This window comes from Fusarium musae, chromosome 8, assembly GCF_019915245.1.
Source record: "Fusarium musae strain F31 chromosome 8, whole genome shotgun sequence".
NCBI lineage: Eukaryota > Fungi > Ascomycota > Sordariomycetes > Hypocreales > Nectriaceae > Fusarium > Fusarium musae.
This window is the reverse complement of record NC_058394.1, coordinates 2,931,426-2,948,851: the sequence shown is the minus strand read 5'-3', so window position 1 is coordinate 2,948,851 and position 17,426 is coordinate 2,931,426. Positions and strand designations below refer to the sequence as shown.

The following is a 17,426-nucleotide window of genomic DNA, read 5'->3' as shown; positions in this document are numbered from 1 at the left end:
TAAGGCTTCTTGCCAACAGTCTAATTTTTTAGCGGCAAGGAGCGACTATCTATATTGTTAGGAAGACCATTAGGTCTCCTGGCAGAAGCGGTAAGAAAATGGTAGGCTCCGATGCTGGAGAGGGCTTGCGGAAGAACGCAGAACGCCTATTACCAGCTGTAACAGTTTTCTCACTTAAGGGATACTGCTAGTTGTGCGAAAGACAGTATTCTCTCTTGTGTTCAGTGTCTCATTGATTCTAAAGCAGCCTTCGCATTCGACTCTGACCCTGGTGAGCTATCAAAAGGTGATACTTCCGAAATTTTTATACCCTCATATCCTGAATGTTCGTTGCTGGTAGCTGCCTTAAGTGTGCAAGCTTGGATCCACCACATCATCCTTGTGCTCTTTAGCCCTTGATCTTCCCCCTATCTCCCTTAATAATTAGTCACAAAGTCAAGCCAATTCAGTAAGAACTCTTGAACTATGGCCCTTGGTTAAAGATTACTATCTGCTGGCGCTTGGTCAATCTGATATATAGCCACTGGTCCAAGCATTAGAGAGATTGGCAGAGGCACCTAAAGCATGCGCCTATCAGCTAATAGGAAAGACTCCCCAAGACCGGTGTCCCACTGAACAGTGTTGTCATCAGGCCAATTGTGCCCTTTCTACTACAGAGACATATTCACAACATTCAACGCAATAACTTGTAAGGTCATGCTAAACTCACATACAGCCCCATCGAGCTGGCGCAATAAGAATGGGTCAACCCCGATAATGGACAACGCGAAAAGCATACGAAACCTATTTGATTAATCTGCAGTGGCTAGTGGCAAAAATGAAATCGGCAAAAACATACAACAGCGGGGATTCGCTGGTCGTCACCGACCCAACTACTAATCCGCCGGTTAGTGGCTTGACTATGGGAGAGCAGACGGGATCCCGTATTTTCCACTACCTATGGTCGTATGTACCTGCTGAAGCCTGTTCGTGACCTATATCGAGCTGCAAACATCGCATGACAGGGCGTAATCGTTTCCCCCCCGACTTTGAACATCTACAAGCAGTCCCGCTTGTTCAGTACCATGCACGACACCGACCATGTCTGAAATAAGCTTACTATATTAAATGATAATCAGGTCCTTCCTGGATCAGGCTATCAGAGCTCCTTTATAGGGGACCTCGTCCTGGGCGCGGCATCTGGTCGCTTCTCACGATAAGTGCAGGCGTTGATGCTTTTAGCAAGAACTGTTATAACAGGCATTCTGCCTCAATGGCCTGTCACACGAAAGGGTTGGCCGAACCTCGTAAGCAAATCCTGGTCAGCAAATCTGAGTGAACAAAATCAACATATCTCTCAATGAGCTGGATGTAGCTACACTGCAGCCCCTCGACTAAATAAGCTCAGCAATATAGCGATGAGATAAACAGATTTCCCTGCTTCGTTTAGATATTTACTAAGCGAGTCTCTCGTGTTTTAGCTCGCCTCAGATTGCCGGCTGGTCTTTCTTTTTATGCCTGAAAGTGCTTAGGATTAAACCACGAAATCTCCTAGGAGGTCAAGCTGTCGTTGATCAATCTTGCAGCCAGCATTGATGTATATGATTGGATGTATTTGCGTATTCACAAATGCACATAAGTGCTTTCGAAATGTCTCTTGACTAATGATAGTTGCAAGATAACTGGAGGGATTTCCTGCGATAACCTGTAATGGAAAGATCAGTGATGGCCCCCAACTTTGTCCTTGGCAACCTCCCTATTGACGTCATGACAACAAACAAAGGTAATGCACCGCATCTTGGGTAGCATGATCTTGAACGGAAGGCTCAGATTCATTTCCACTTTCTGTTCATGTTCTTATCTGTTCTATCCTCAGCAGCATTGACCCAGCGTCGCCTGGCTGCCAGGAAGTCTGCCCTATGAGTGAGTTGATCTTTGTGAGTGAGCGCATGCCGTCTCGAGACTAACTAGCATCCAAGGACAAAATCACACAGTGGTATATATAAGGCAGTGTAGCGATGGCCAATACTGTTGTCACGTGTAGAGCTCCTATAACTGCTGTAAAGGAGAAGACGATCGAGAACCTCTATTCTCACTTCTGGAACCCCCTTTTGCGCTCAAAGAATTTCCAGCTCTCAAAAAGACGCCAGTGGGAGCCATAGCTGCTGGTGCCATAGGGGGAGCTTTCGTTGTTGCAATTGCATTAGGTCTTGCATGGCGGGCTTCCCAGCGGAGGAGGAGAGCGACTGGGGTTATGAACCTTGTGATTGGTACTCCTGCTCGAGGTGAGAAGGACTCTAAAGGAAGCCGGATCATCCGACCTTTGCAAGCCGAAGTTGATGGTGGACCGCATAGTGTATTAGTGGAGTCAGATGCACGGCCTGTCCAGCCAAGGAATATGCATGAGCTGCCAGCCTAGACCTGTCACCTGAATATTCTCTGGGCTGTTTAATGTCATGCAATCCGGATTAGAAGATACGGATAGTCTGTTCTAAATATGCTAAAGACTACTATATTACAACTATCAGAGAGTAGAGGCAAACAGTATATGCTTGTGACTTGGCGGGGATAGGATGTTACCTGTAAGCATACTATGGCTTTGATACAGCGCACCATGTCTTTACTAGATCTGTTCGTTTCATTCAAGCTATATTCGTTGTATTGATCATACGTCTCAAATAATAAATAAACTGGCCGCCGCAAGACCTCCGCCCACAAGTCCCCAGTCCAGTCTAACAACCTTCCCAACTTTGGTCACTTTATCCAATCCAACAACAGAATACTCCCCACTCAAAGCCTCATAAATCACATCGCTCTCATCGCTCCAATTTCGGAAGTTTGCTTTGAACATGGAGGTCTTGTTCGCGTGAAGATGTTCAGCGAACGGCCAAAGTGTGTTGTTAGTGTTAGAGCTGGGCGTAAACTTGTACTGATCTGCAGAGACTTTTACATCGGCGTCGACCTCGAAGCCAAAGCTTTCCAGGTCAGTGGGGTGATACAACCACTCTCAGTGGAGAGTAGGCCTGGTTTTATGCTCTGGCGATGTGCTCTGACTCCAGGTACTGTTTCATACGATCGCGTAGCTAATTACACACATGTCGGCTCTCCTCAAAATTGACTATGGCGTCAGATGCCCACAACGGCTCTCATACACCCAAGACTCAGCAGACAGTTAGTCCACTGGATGTGACTCGGCGTGATGAGCATGCTCGTTGGTAAGAAGCTCGATTTGCAGGTCAAGACTTGCGGACAAAGAGCTGATTTCCTCAGATGAGATTGTTAACGATGGTCATCCACGTCGCTTCAGTATTTCTGCAATTGCTCAATAACCGAGTTATGTTCCTCCTCCCTATGCCAGCTGACCAGACTAGGATGAGTTGAAAGACAGAATATAAAGTAATAGCAAACTGGATATAATTAGAATATTTACTTTAGTTAGTATAGTAAAGGTTTTATTCTAGTTTATAAGGGAATCTTATATATTTACAAAAAGTATATCTAGAACTATGTTAATATAGTAGACAAATACTATAGCATTAATAGAGCTTATTTATTATTACTAAATATTATAACTAGACATCTATTAATAGCGTTATATAACCTCATTTATCTAAGGTATAGTTATAATAATTGTCCTATTAATAGCTATCGGCCTTTATTATAAAGGAGTTTTACTTTATTTCATTTATATTAACTCTTTAGTAACACACTATATGCAAAGCTGCAATTATTACTTAACTCCGTTTATCAAACTTAACTAATTCCGTTTAATATAAACGCAGTATCCTCAAAATAAATTCTTTAAAGCGAAGAGTCCAGTCTAACTCGCACTTTGAGGAATTCCCAAAACAGGGTCAGCAAAACATCATAGAGTTTAGACAGCTGCAGCTACAGTTCTGCGCCGATCTGGAAGCCAGCATTGTCAATTGTTCGCATGGTTTTGGTCTTGGGTTCTCTGGCCTTTCGCCACTAACGAACCTGTAGCTACATAACAGGAAATTGGTCAAGGGACGAAGAGGGCCCGAGAAGATGACAGCAATGGGGAGCGTCCACGGCGTTTCAAGATTATTAGAAAGTCCAAATATACGGCGGTTGCCAACAAAGTGGGCCCTGAGCCTTGATTCCGGCGATGGTGACAACAATAAAGAAGGTAAACAAGGGGTGCAAGTACATTTGCGACTAAAAGAAAAATAAAGGAAAGGACTAATATTATTAAATTTAATAATTCTTAAATAGCTGAACCAAGTCAATGTGTGTAGTTGATTTATTAAATTAAAATAATCGATTTTCTTACTATATAAACTTGTATTCTCCTTTGTCTTCTTTAAATGAAAAGGATAAGTATAATTGTCCTGCTTTTATATTAATGTTTAGTCGCTCCTGAGGACTTACTTTGATGTTATAACCAGCACAATCTTATATAGAGAAATTCAATCACTCACTTGCCCAAAAGGCACCCTTCACGGAATGGAGCCACGGTGAAGCTGCCAAGACTCGTGAAGTGTTAGAAATGTAAAGACGTCTGCAAGAGCAATAGGAATATGAGAGAGAAGGTAGGGAGAAGTTTCTTCTTGTGTCAGTTTAGAGGAGGAGGGGACAGATAACAAGAAGGATGTGCTGACAGTGGAAGTGGCCTCGTGCTGGCTTTTCAAGCATCAAGTCTTTGCCAGATGGGTTATCTACTCTGTAAACTTATAGATAAGAACATTAATTAGCACACAGAAGTTAGAAAATGTATGCCACTGTAGGATTGAGAAGAACAAAGCCAGCTTGATGAGGTTTGCTCGATAAATTTTCGTGAAGATCGTCATATGATGAACTGCACGATGAATTGCCCACATACTTACTCATTCACCTGTGGCCATACTTACCATTACCGGTGTATTAGGAAATCCGGCAGCTTTATATTAAAGTCCATCTAATTCAGGACAATAACACGCCTGGTCCAATATTATTTATGTGCAGCAAGTCGTGGATGGCCTGCCTTTGTTTTCGTCAAGCCTCTGGCCTTCATTGAGCCATTGATGTTATAACGAGAAGCCGGCATAGAAAGATATTATGCTACTGACAAAGCCTTTGGCGAAATACGACTGTCAGACAAGCACTTTTGATTATGATGTGACTGTCCGTAAAACGAGCTGCCAAACTAGGTTAGCCCAATGCTAATTATATCAACAGTCTGACACGAATCTGATAAGCTTACGGGTATACGGCATCGCTTATACGGGAATTGTAGATCCCCCATTGCTGATCTGATCCTTTATTTCTCAGCACTAAAGCTTAAGAAATACCCAGCTCTCGAAACTCCTTCACTTACTACATATGTTTGATCCCTTCGTTACTTAGGTCCCTCTACGCAACCCGCCTCTTTGCCAGTATGTCTGCCACACCAGACGAAGCCTTCTCCGTGTACGGTCTCTGGTCGAAACGTCTGATGATAGTATCTGTGTCGCTATTCGCGCTCCTCGGTACCATGTCTACCAGCATGTATTATCCTGCGCTACCCACTGTGGCTCGTGATCTTGGCGTATCCATCACGGATGTCAATCTGTCAGTAACAACATTCATGGTAAAGTTATCTCCGTCGTTGGCTCTTACTTGCCATAAATGCTTATGTAAAGCCAGATCCTCCAAGGCATCGCCCCCACCTTCGTCGGCAGCTTTTCAGACTCAAGTGGCCGCCGTCTCGCTTACATCGCATGTTTCTCAGTTTTCCTTGTCGCCAACATTACACTGGCACTGCAGAACACCTATGGTGGGCTTCTTGCGCTACGGTGTGTTCAGAGTGCAGGCGCCGGTGGATTGATTCCTCTCGCCAGTGGTGTTATTGCCGATATTGTCGAGCCAGCTGAGCGAGGATCATACATGGCCTGGGCTACCGTTGCTCCTGTTCTTGGTCCTGCTCTGGCACCTGTGCTAGGCGGTGTCTTTACTCGCTATCTTGGATGGCATTCCATCTTTTGGTTCCTAGCTATCGGATGCATCGTGCTGGGTGTCTTGTTTCTCTTCTTCTTTCCCGAGACGAACCGTAAGCTTGTTGGCAACGGATCACGCGCGCCACCACGACTCAGTCAGCCATTTTACTTGTTCTTCACTCAGAGGAACAAGCAGCAGCAGGGAGAGGCGACGGAACGGAGGCCCATGTCTTTTCCTAATCCTTTCGCTATCTTGAAGGTGGTCTTGGACAAGGAAGGTGCAGTGGTGCTTGCTGGAAATGGCGTGATCAACATACTGATAGCCGGTGTCAACACAGGCCTTCCGCCGCTTATGATGACCCTCTACGATCTTTCAGAAGTACAGACATCTCTCTGCTTCTTGGCTTTTGGTATTGGTAGCGCTGTCTGTACCGTCATCACGGGCCGACTCATGGACAAGGCCTACCGAAGAACAGCTGCTAAGCATAATATCCCGCTCAAGCTCGCCCGTCGGGACCCAAATATGCCAGTAGAGCACGCCCGCCTGCAAGTAACATGGCCACACATCGCCGCCGCTATCGCTGGTCTCCTTGGGTACGGATGGACGTTGAACAAACCAACCCATCTCGCCGGGCCCATGATCTTCCTCTTTATCATCGGCTACACCACCACGGCCGTCGCGCAAGCTCTGAATGCTCTCATGGTTGATCTCTTTCCGCAAGACGCGGCCACTGCAAGTGCGGCCAATAACTTAATACGCTGCAGTTTGGGCGCTGCCATAACTGCTGCTATCCAACCTTTGACCGATGCGGTTCAGCCTGGTTGGACATACACCATCTTTGCGGGCTTCCTTCTGATAATTGTTCCCTTTTTCATTGCATTGACTCAATTTGGGCCAGACTGGCGAGCGGTTCGCATGCAGCGAGGCATCACTGACCAGGGAGAGGAGAACAATATTGTGCAAGTTATAGAGAATGGAGAAGCGAAGGCTGCTTGAGGACTTCCAATATAGCTCAGTATATTCTCCGCACCATATTGGAGGTAAGTTGGGAAGGAGGGTCGAACAACGTAACCCAATTGAAAAATAATACTTGTTCTAGGGAGGGAAACATCTTGATCTTGCTCATCTACTATGCTATATTTACCTTACGCGGCGTGTCACCGTCGTCTCACTCGTTGCTAGTTCCATTGGCAGAGGTTGACAACAAAAGGACGTAACATCACAGTCTGTCATGCTAGAAGGTAAGAAACCAGGCATGGCAGGATATCGTATGTATTACCCATGAAGAAGCTTACGTTCTTAAAAGGCTATGATGGCTCACCTCTGTGAATGTCAATAATGTTCTTCATTACAGAAGAAGAACGCGACAGGGAGGCCCTCGCCAACTAGTTGTCCCTCCTACGATTAAGCCTCTCAACAACAAGTGATCCGAACTTTCAAGTGGTTGTACTCCGTTACCTGTTGGGTCTTCTGCGGGCCAATAAGCCTGGCCCGTAGTTCACCTAAACCTTAGTGCTCTGGTCTCCAGAGTCTGGAGGGATTCTGCTCTGGCTACTCTCCAGGTGTTATTTCACTTGTTGAGCCCGCTAAGCCTCGGTTTCCTATCCCCGCGATCAGGATGCCATGCACATTTCTATTGGTTGTGCCAGCCTAGGCTAACCATGATGGTTAGGGGAGAAAAGAAAACCCAGGACCTGAACCCTAAAGGATTAAAATACTTAGATAAATTTAGCCCAAGTTTAGGGAACTCTCTACTAAGTTTCTTAAATCACTGTACCTTAGGGTTCAGTGTTTCTTGATCCCTGAGGCTTACATATATACGGATTTCTCACATCGCTGGCTACGGCTCATCCCATCTTCCTCATATCGAGGATCATATATCGCTATGAGCAATCCAGAGATCCTGGAAGTCCCAGCCAACTCGAGACCCACGAGCTCCGTTCTTGGCCAGCCCGAATACCGCAACCAGCAGTCTCTGAACCTGCCACTCGGACGTTGCCGCAGAACCCTGAGGTCGACCATGAGGTATTCGCTGAAAGTGATCACGAAGATATCACAATTGGCTCTCGCAGACGAATACATTGCAATATAGCGGCCCCTTGGTGCAGCATTCGGATTTGAAACTCTCCTATAAGGTAAATCTTTCTCCCTTGACAAAATTACCCCAATTGACCATGTGTAAGGTTTCCCTTGTCTTTTGGTGTGTTTCGAGAGACTACTACTCGAGAATCCCAGCTTTGGCCAACAGTCCGTACATTGGTGTCGTCAGAACCACAGCCTCTGGCCTCGGTTATGTAGGTACCCCGTTCATGATGTCTGTTATCCAGAAATACCAACAGTGGCAACGGCAGATGGTCTGGGTTGGCTGTACGTCAATCACTTCTATTGTCATCCTTTGACTAACGCGTCGTTGAACAGGGCCGATTTGTATCAGCGGACTTGTTGCTGGCTCTTTTGCCAACACGCTCGAGACTCTTATCCTCACGCAAGTTGTCGCTTATGGTGTTGGGTTCCTTATCCTTTACTACCCTATGCTCGTAATGGTACATGAGTATTGGATCACTCGTCGCGGAATGGCATACGAATTACTTTGTGGCGCATCTGGAGTTTCTGGTACTGTCATGCCGTTCGTAGTGTATGCTCTCCTCTCCAAGTATGACTATCAGACTACGTCCTCCGCCGTTGCTGTTGGCTCAGCTGTTCTTACAGGGCCTCTGATCCCGTTCCTTTACGGTCGATTGCCTCCCTCCGCGCACGTCAATACGCCGAAGACAAATTGGTCCTCTTTAAGAACCCTCTCTTCTGGCTATACTCTATATCCAGGCTATTTCAGGGCTTTAGATACTTCTTCCCTTCATTTTACCTCCCATCCTTCGCGACTTCTCTCGATCTGATTGAAAGGTTTGGGCCCGTGCTTCTCGCCGTCACGAGCGCATCGCAGGTCACAGGGCAGTTTGCCTTCGGATATCTCTCGGACCGGAAAATACTACTCAATGTACTTGCTAGTACCTCTACGCTGGTGGCTGCCGTGACGACTGTTACTATGTGGAGGCTAGCGGAATCTTTCCCCGTCCCAATCGGTTATGCCATCCTGTATGGTTTTCTTGGTGCCGGCTTCACTGCTATTTGGGCAAGGATGAGCACGACTATTACGGACAGCTATTACAGACGACGCTACAGCCGGGCCGGTCGTCTTTGGCCCGCTCAAGTTCGGCAAGGGTGTTGGGAACGTGCTCACTGGCCTCATCGGCGATCTCCTGGTTCACAACAACAGTGCCCTGCACCATTTATCTGCTGCCGAGTCTCTGATTCCGTGATCGTATTATTAAGTCATTATCTTTACTGAGTGCTGTATGTTTGCGAGTACGTCTACTATATTCCTGCGATATGTAAAGCGTCTTTTAGGAAGAAGTTATCGATGGAAAATGTGGGTTGTTCTTAGAGGCGGCCGCTCTTGCATCCGCTTTGAAGTTGACTAAGCCATATAACCACCTTACAGATTGCTGAAGCGGCCGTTCTCGCATGCCATTTAGGAAGGTCACGTTGTATAAATGGACCAGAAGTGTAAAATAAAAATTTTCAAATACGGGGGATCTTAAACATGGGATATAGAGTGCCAATGCGCGGGGCGTAGCTTTTGTACTTATATATCAAGCTTGCTATGAATTGTATATTAAATAAAACAAATAAGAAAGAGAAGCCAAGCTAGCTTAAATTAATTAATTTCATTAAAAGTAGCTACCTTAATGACTTGTGTTTTGCTGCTTTTTTGTCTATACAGTCTTCAGTCAGTTGAAATTCTCCGGTCACATTATGCAGGTCGGCCGCCCATGTCCATGAGCCAATCACAAAAGCCTATGGCTGCTCAGCTAAATGAAAAATGCGGTGTACAAGTCAACCCGTCGAATAAAACTGATAATAGGCTAAATATCATGCAGTTTAAAGTGACATCGGCCCGGCCCGAATGCTTGAGTTTAGAGGTTAGTCTCGCCAATAAGACCTAGCAGACTCGAAGAATGGATATGCTTGCCACTAGCTATCCCGGTACGCTTTTGTGTCCTATTTAGGACTGGAACCTTTGTTAAACTTTTATTTTTACCTGCCTGATTGAAAACTTTAGAGGGAAACGCAGTGGATTTTGGGTATAAGTAGCCAAGGATCCTCCCTCTTATAACGGATATGTAACAGCTCTCATCTTCTATCAAGTTTCATTCCCATTCCGTCGTTCATATCCCACTGTCATGCGGGCTTCAACTCTATCCACCGCCCTCTTGGCTCTAATGCCTCTCGGTGTCCTCTCCGCAGCCGTGGCCAAGGAGGCCTCACCTCGGGAGGTGATCATCGAAGAGGTCCAGGAAGGTGGTGTTCTTTTCCGAGCCTACGCTCCGGACAATGTAACCGACGCCCCTGAGCAGGCACCCAAACTTGAGAAGCGAGGCTGCAACACTGGCGCAAACTTCCCCTCCAACGATGCGATCAAACTGAAAAACAACCTGCAAAATAGCAACCCTGACCAACTGTCCTATCTCCCTGCTCGAACCATCCTTGAATGGTCTCTCGGCGACGCCAAGATCTGTGTCTTCAACCAATATTTCTTCGACAATACTCACATCAAGCGATGGGAAGCAGGATGGGTCACTGGTTATATTAAGGACTCTTGCTGTGGTGGCAACTCTCAGTGGTAAGTCTATGTTTATTAACTCTACCTATCAAGAACCATCTCTAACCTATTGGCTGCGTTTCTAGCTATGGTGGTACTGGCACCTGCCATGGTGATAGTGGGCTGTCACTTGCAGCTACCTTGCTCCATTCGGCCCGTGACTGCCCTAGCTAGATATTCCTGGAATAACTTCCTTTGAGTTGGACTATCAAAATAGAAGAGCTTGTTGTATGGGTTATTTGTACTATCGCAATTACTAACCTGTTTTCAAACCTCGCTTTACTACTTCAAAAGATTATATCCAGATACGCTGCTGTGTAATTATGCTCTCTAGTTCTGATCTTATTGAACAATTGTGAACTTGTCCATGGTGAACGTGACTGAAGTGGGAACAGTAGGCAACGCCTTGTTCGGTATAGCTTGGCCGAGAACGAGGCTGACATGGAATCACAGATTGAAGTATAACTGCACAACCAATAGAACAGCACGTGCATTCAAATCTGAGTACTGGTCGAAGGACGAATAAGCTTTTGCTTGGAAAATTGCGTAGATCTGCCATTGGCCTTATGTTCACATGCACTCCAGTCTTCGTCTCCATTCTGTTCATTTACTCACACGTTGAACGCCCGTTCAAAACGCCCTCAATGCTGTTCTCAGAGCGTTAAGCATAAGATGAAACCCCTGGAAGTCTAAGTATAAGAACCGTCTCGATCGCCTTGCAGTCATCTTCTCACCTCCCAATTCAGTACATCAAGGACCCTTTTAACACATTGTCCACCGACTTCCCTCACCAAACAAAGATCACAAATATCCCAGACAATCGACATCATACCAAAGAAATGGAGTCTTCTAACTTTAAGCGTTGTCCCGAGAGTCGCAGTAGCGTTGGGCGAGTTGATGACGAGCTCAATGAAATCTTTCAGCTCGATGGTATTTGGGAAACCGCTTGGGAGGAACCCATTGGGGATATCAAAGAAATGGTACTTGTTGACACCAAACAGTACGCCGCCTTTCTGAAATGGCAGGCTGGGAATCATGAAGGTGAGTCTACTAACCCCTCACTTGAGCATAAAGGTAAGTCTACCGATGTCTCCGAGAAGAAGGAGAATACCGACCTAACCCAGCTTGAGAAGCAAGAAAGCAACATTCAGTCATCCCAGCATGACGCTGAGAATCATACTCGCGATTCGCCGAGTGATGACGAAGCCAGGACATTGTGCGAAGAGTTTGAGAGAAAGATGGACCGTATGAGCATCCTGCAGCTGAGTCAACAAACTCACCCCTTTAGGTCAGGTGCGCTGTTTGATTCAGGGATTCCACAGATGCAAGTCAATTTGTAGAGCGAGGGAAAGTTGACAATCTCACCTGGAATGCGAGAGCTCTGCCCTTCCACTCAACTTCACACTTGATTTCACTTCTTGCTAGTTTCCTCTACTCGTTTCCCCGTCCCGCTTCGACCTAACCATGCAGGAATTTTAAGAGGGAGACGGGAGAAAGCACAAAGTATAGCTGCACGATTAGGCATGAAAAGAGCAGTGTTTCAGAAAGTGGTAAGAAGTAAGAACCTGCATCATATTCAGAGACGACCCCTATGAACGAGGTTTTGAATTCTGTGATGAAGATCACGAATGCTTAGATTATCTGACCCAGATTGCCTCGATGTTATTAGGTTACTGAAAATATCACGTCTCTTGCTCTGCAAGATGACTGCCATCGATGTATCATTCTGAGACAAAAGGTGCATTTAGGGAGATCACAGGAACGAAACAAGCGCACTGTATCAAAGACATGGGAGCAAATGCCGATAGGATTGTCTTTGCGCTATTCTCCGCATTCCTTCCCCTGTTCGATCCAACATATCAGGGAGAAACAAGCCGAAGATAGCTGAAAGGTCAGAACGCGCAATAGTGAATTCATTTCAAGTTCGCAGATTGCATTGAGAGTGTTATTTGAAGTTGATAGTCCCCACAGCTGATGGCTCGCATCACGCGCCTCATACACGTGTCGGACAACGCATCGCTTCGAACTCGTGTTGCTAACATCTCAGTTTTCAGAATTTACATTACCGGGGACCCCTTGCATACGCGACTTTTACCATCGTGTTGGCATCCCGAATCATGAAAACAGGGAAGTCGCGCTCTCGACGGAGTGGTTGGTGATCGAAAAGTCTTGAGTGTTTGAGGCCCGACAGCTGAAAGCCCTATCACATATTTGGAGGTGTGCATGATGGCGGTCGAGAGGGGCAGTGAGACACGGAAACTTCGTCATCTGAGGAAGGAGCAAGATGTGAACACAGAAGATCAGATAATGGTAAGCCCTGTCATGGTATTCTGTAGAAATCTTCTTGTGTTCTTTCAAATAGTGGCTGGCGACAACTGAGAAGTCGAATGATCTTCGGCCGACGAGGTGACAGGTCATAGAAACTCTACAAGCTAGGGATGAAAGTTGAGATCCAGACAGTGTCTCATCGTGCCGTGTCTCGGGGCGCGACGGGCGTAGCTCCGATTTTAAGCAGAGCAAGATGAAACTGTACTTTACACCGTCTCTGCTCGTCATGGATGCTGGAAAGATGTCTCTTGGGTTGCGTCCCTCCTTCCGATAGACCCTACCAGAAACTTCCGACGGGATGCTGTCGTATTTGGGAGATTTGTCTGCCGCATGAGACACTCTTGCATCACACTGGGACATTCACATGATGTCACTAAATTTTCAGCTGAAACAAAATATGCCACCATAGGGACGAAACCGCCATGGAGGTAAACGCCAAGACCTACAGCCAAGGTCATTTCGAGGGTTATATAAGGCTTGAACCGCCCATCTTCTCTGACTCTATAGATTATCTTTCATCAAATACCGAATTCACTTCAACCAAGTTCAACCCGTACAAACAGAAACCATGAGCGCACAGGTACAACAAGCATTACATCCAACCCTATACTCATAGATACTAACCTCTGATATTAGGCACAGTCTGGGACACCAAGCACGGCAGCATCGGTGAAGTCGAAGCCGGCAAAGGTGTCATCACCAGATACGCTGATGGCCGACCGACCCGCTTCACCTTCAAGACAAAGTTTGATCGCCCCCCAAGGCTCCAGATCACACCACTCTTCATTGATCCAAAGTCAGCATCCAAGCAATTCTGGATTTATCACCTCGCTCCTTCCGGAGACCAGGCTGTTGACGAGAGTGGCTTTTACCTGAAATGTTACGGTGAGACTGGGTTGAGCATTCAATCTGAGTACTTTGCCACTGCTATCTACACGGTTGGGGACGATTGAGTGGTAATGGGACTAAGGGACGCTGTGGTTAGTGATGAGGTTTGGGAGAGGGGGCAGGAGGGAGTTTGAATCATATCTTTGGTACTTATGAATTCAAGTTGTATTCAGAGGATAAAGAGAGTATGATGAGCAAATGATAACCACCGCCTTTATGATTCCGTTGACGTATCATCGGCTCCATGCTCGAGCCCTCAGAAGACAAGGAAAGTAGAGATGCACTGTAATACCAAGCATTAAAATTAAACATAATCAAGCAGAGAAAATACGCAGTACCAACACAGAAAGTCTACTATAAGCAATATTTGGAACGTGTGAGGCTATGGTAAGTATGGAATTGCATTGAAGAAAGTATCCAACCATCAAAATTTATCTGGGCGTTGGAGAATCAATCGATCTTGATATTGCAGAAAGAATCCGCGATCTCGTCGACAGGTCCGCTCTCAGTTCCCTCCCTAGAATCAGTCTGCTTCTCCTCAGGCTCCTCGACCGATTCGTGTCGTTCTAGCTTAGGTAAAAACTTCTGCAGATGTTCAGGAGCCGCGGGTAAATTGAACTCGAGCCAGTGATAATGTCTCGCCAGTATCTCCTGGCGTAGCAAGGGATCCTGCATGGGGGACAAGTACCTTGACACATTCATATTAGGCTCCAGGAGATTATCGTGCTCCATCCAATCTTCCACATTCATCTTGGCGAGACGGAATGCTTTGGCCACATCGGGCGAAGAAAGAATGTCCTCGAGGACGGCGATAGCAACGCCGATTCCCCAGATTTTCTGATCAACGGACCAGCCATTGGAAGACCCTAGTCCATAGTCAAAGTCTTGAAGCTTGGCAAGTGCTTCCTGGAGACCTCGAACTTTATCCTGCTCACTAAAGGAGTCCCGGGCAACATCCCAGAAGATTTGATAACACACCCGGAATCCATGTAGGACGTGAATGTAAGACATGCCGTCGAGAGATTCCAGAGCAGCAGAGGTCAGCTTTACCTTGGGCGTAGGAACTTGGGTGCTCTTGATGAATTGTCGTTGATTGAAGTGATGAGGTACTGCGTCTTAATGGTTAGTATGGTGTTTTAGGGGTTTGAGGTCTTGGATGATGGATGATGGAACTGTTAATGGGAGGTGGACATATCCCATTATATAGTAAACCCTTCGCCAAGAAATACTGAAGGATACATCCGGTGTTCAAAATTGCTAAATGAGATTGCAAGAACACACCTACTATTTAGCAGCAAATAAAGTCGCAATGTACGGTCCAACATGCGTTTACCAGTTGTGTTCGAATTTAGTCTTTGCCCCAATAGCTAAACATTGTATGTAAAGGCTTCAGGTTGTCGGCGAACAGTAAAGAGCCCTATTTCTGTGTGTTTGAAAGAACGCCATTATGTTGTTTCTGTTCCCTTGTTTCATTGAGTGTCCCTGTGAATGGATTCATGATTAGCTACCTGCGCTAAATCTAGGGTCCCCGCCCTGCAGAATTTTAACTAACCTAACTCAGTCCCGTTGAGTGTATGATTGTGCCATGATCCTGTGCTCTTCATGTCGGTCCCCTTGCAATACCATACTTGTGCAGAGGAGTCTTACGCTGACGGGAGCCTTTGTCCTGAGGCGGATTGTGCACCAGGATGGTACTACTTTCGCTAATCATAGAGTACGAACAACACTTTCTATCACCCACCGCTAAGTGGGATGGTTGCGGCCGAGAAGAGGAGATTGAAGTTGCGCGCGTGTCTTCTTGTCCTGCTAAACAACTCGACGTCCTTCCGAACATGTTCGCGCCTCTCAAGGATAATGAGAACGATGCCAATGGGCCCCTAGACGAAAACAGCAATGATGGCGAAGGCAATAAAGATGAATACAATTACATTGTTATCATGGCTTTATAACTCTGCTACATGATCTTTGTGTGGACATAGTCCAGAAATCACAGAAGTAATGACCCTTAGTATGTGAGAGTATAAAGGTTGCCAAAGGCGGCAAAGATGGAGCTATTACTCGTATTCTAACTGAATGGCAAATGACTCAGTGAAATAATAATCGTGTAACTCCTCAACCGTCTTGTTTTAACAGCGTCCTGGTGCCGCCTCTCTCGAGTGACAGATCTCTCAGTGGGTTCATCACGCATCGACTTCGTGATTGGTTAGCTTGCGACTTTTTCTTCATTGTAGCGGAGATAACAAAGCCCAGTTCTGGGGTGTATTAGAAAGTGATGACATAGTCCTCTATAACATACTTTGTACTAACACATCTTGGTGCTGTGCTTTATGTAATCCGTGCCGATTAGCCGTTGCGCAAAACCTAATCCTCTTGCCTATGACATAGTGCTCGTCATAATTACCGTATGCACGTCATTGCTGACAGTCCCTAGCTGAAAAGTCCCCAATATTAGTAGTGAGGGCTGTATATAATACTTTGCACAGCGTCTTCTGATTCACTTGCTCTTCACCAACATAAGACCAAGCGATTAACCGTACGCCATTCCAGCAATATAAGAACTCAGCGACAGTCATAATGCCCGAAACAAAAGACAAAGGAGTAAGAATTCTCAGTAGTATACTCAAAAGTCAGCATTCGCCTGATTAATTTACTACAGGAAAAGAAGAATCAATCGGCGCCCCCGCCTCAACCTAAAGATGCGCATGAACATGAAGAGGTTTGTCATTCTACTACACGAGGTTGTTTTCCCAACGCATAGGTAACAGTCTGTACAGCATCACCACGGCAAAGACTTTGCAAAAAGGGCAGGCCACGCAATTACCTTCGGCGCAGGTGCCACGATTGGATCAGATGCCGTAAATGGGATTATTAAGAACCTATAATAGCAACGACTTAGCTCTGTCATTTGATAGCCCGGGCGTTACGATAACCTGACTGTGTCCAAGCGCCATGAACTTGCCTAATCAGCTTAAGAGTCAGGCCACTGCAATACAAGAAAGTTAATCCATATTCTACGGGTGACTACGGTGACAGGGGTATCTCATCTACGCTCCTCGAGATCCGACTTGCTTCCGTCATAGCCCTCTTCTTTTTCGTCCTCCTCCCGTCTCCAAATCCTTCCCCCAAACTTATCGCTGCTCGTCTCGGTCTTGCAACACCAACCCCCGAGATGCCGGTCATCTCAACATCAGCCGCCCACTGCGCAACCTCTTCCTCCTCCTCCTTTATCTCTTGATCCAGTGTCCTCTCAACGTGCGACCCAAATGCGAATATTCGCCCGAACGAGGTAGGGAACACTTTGTGCAGGAACAATCGAACTGTTGGCAAGCAAGGCGCTGCGATACTGACGGAGCTTTCTATTCCGGCCCATACCATTAGGTCCATGTAGTCCCATGTGATGTTGTTGGAGTGGCCGTAGAGAACGTTGTAGCGCATTTTGAGACAGCCCGCGACAAGAACGACGACTCCGAGGCTGAACATCAAGACGATGCCGAGCTTTCGACGAAAAGTTGATTTCGCTATCGATGTTAACTTATATCTTCTAAAATTGCGGCTGGACATACTTTTCCATATGAGCGGAATCGGAAGCACCAGCACCACGACATCAAAAACGATATTGGTGATGTTAATTGACCACTGCAACTTGTTCAAGTCC

At 46.2% G+C, this 17,426-nt stretch overlaps 5 protein-coding genes across 5 annotated transcripts; 4 read left to right on the top strand and 1 right to left on the bottom strand.

Moving 5' to 3' along the window:
* Positions 1-5,356: 5,356 nt before the first annotated feature.
* Positions 5,357-6,891, top strand: J7337_011222 (uncharacterized protein; the record flags this gene model as incomplete). The annotated part of the gene is made up of 2 exons (XM_044828771.1): positions 5,357-5,529; positions 5,601-6,891. 2 exons carry the CDS (start codon positions 5,357-5,359, stop codon positions 6,889-6,891), a joined length of 1,464 nt encoding a protein of 487 aa, XP_044677325.1.
* Positions 6,892-10,136: 3,245 nt separating this feature from the next.
* J7337_011221 (uncharacterized protein) lies at positions 10,137-10,729 on the top strand (the record flags this gene model as incomplete). The annotated part of the gene is made up of 2 exons (XM_044828770.1): positions 10,137-10,576; positions 10,642-10,729. 2 exons carry the CDS (start codon positions 10,137-10,139, stop codon positions 10,727-10,729), a joined length of 528 nt encoding a protein of 175 aa, XP_044677324.1.
* A 665-nt stretch (positions 10,730-11,394) lies between these two features.
* On the top strand, positions 11,395-11,895 carry J7337_011220 (uncharacterized protein; the record flags this gene model as incomplete). Its single annotated transcript, XM_044828769.1, has 2 exons — positions 11,395-11,596; positions 11,630-11,895. The coding sequence occupies 2 exons, from the start codon at positions 11,395-11,397 to the stop codon at positions 11,893-11,895; spliced, it is 468 nt and encodes a 155-aa protein (XP_044677323.1).
* A 1,410-nt stretch (positions 11,896-13,305) lies between these two features.
* Positions 13,306-13,836, top strand: J7337_011219 (uncharacterized protein; the record flags this gene model as incomplete). Its single annotated transcript, XM_044828768.1, has 2 exons — positions 13,306-13,348; positions 13,520-13,836. The coding sequence occupies 2 exons, from the start codon at positions 13,306-13,308 to the stop codon at positions 13,834-13,836; spliced, it is 360 nt and encodes a 119-aa protein (XP_044677322.1).
* A 385-nt stretch (positions 13,837-14,221) lies between these two features.
* Positions 14,222-14,782, bottom strand: J7337_011218 (uncharacterized protein; the record flags this gene model as incomplete). The annotated part of the gene is made up of 1 exon (XM_044828767.1): positions 14,222-14,782. One exon carries the CDS (start codon positions 14,780-14,782, stop codon positions 14,222-14,224), a length of 561 nt encoding a protein of 186 aa, XP_044677321.1.
* Positions 14,783-17,426: the final 2,644 nt, after the last annotated feature.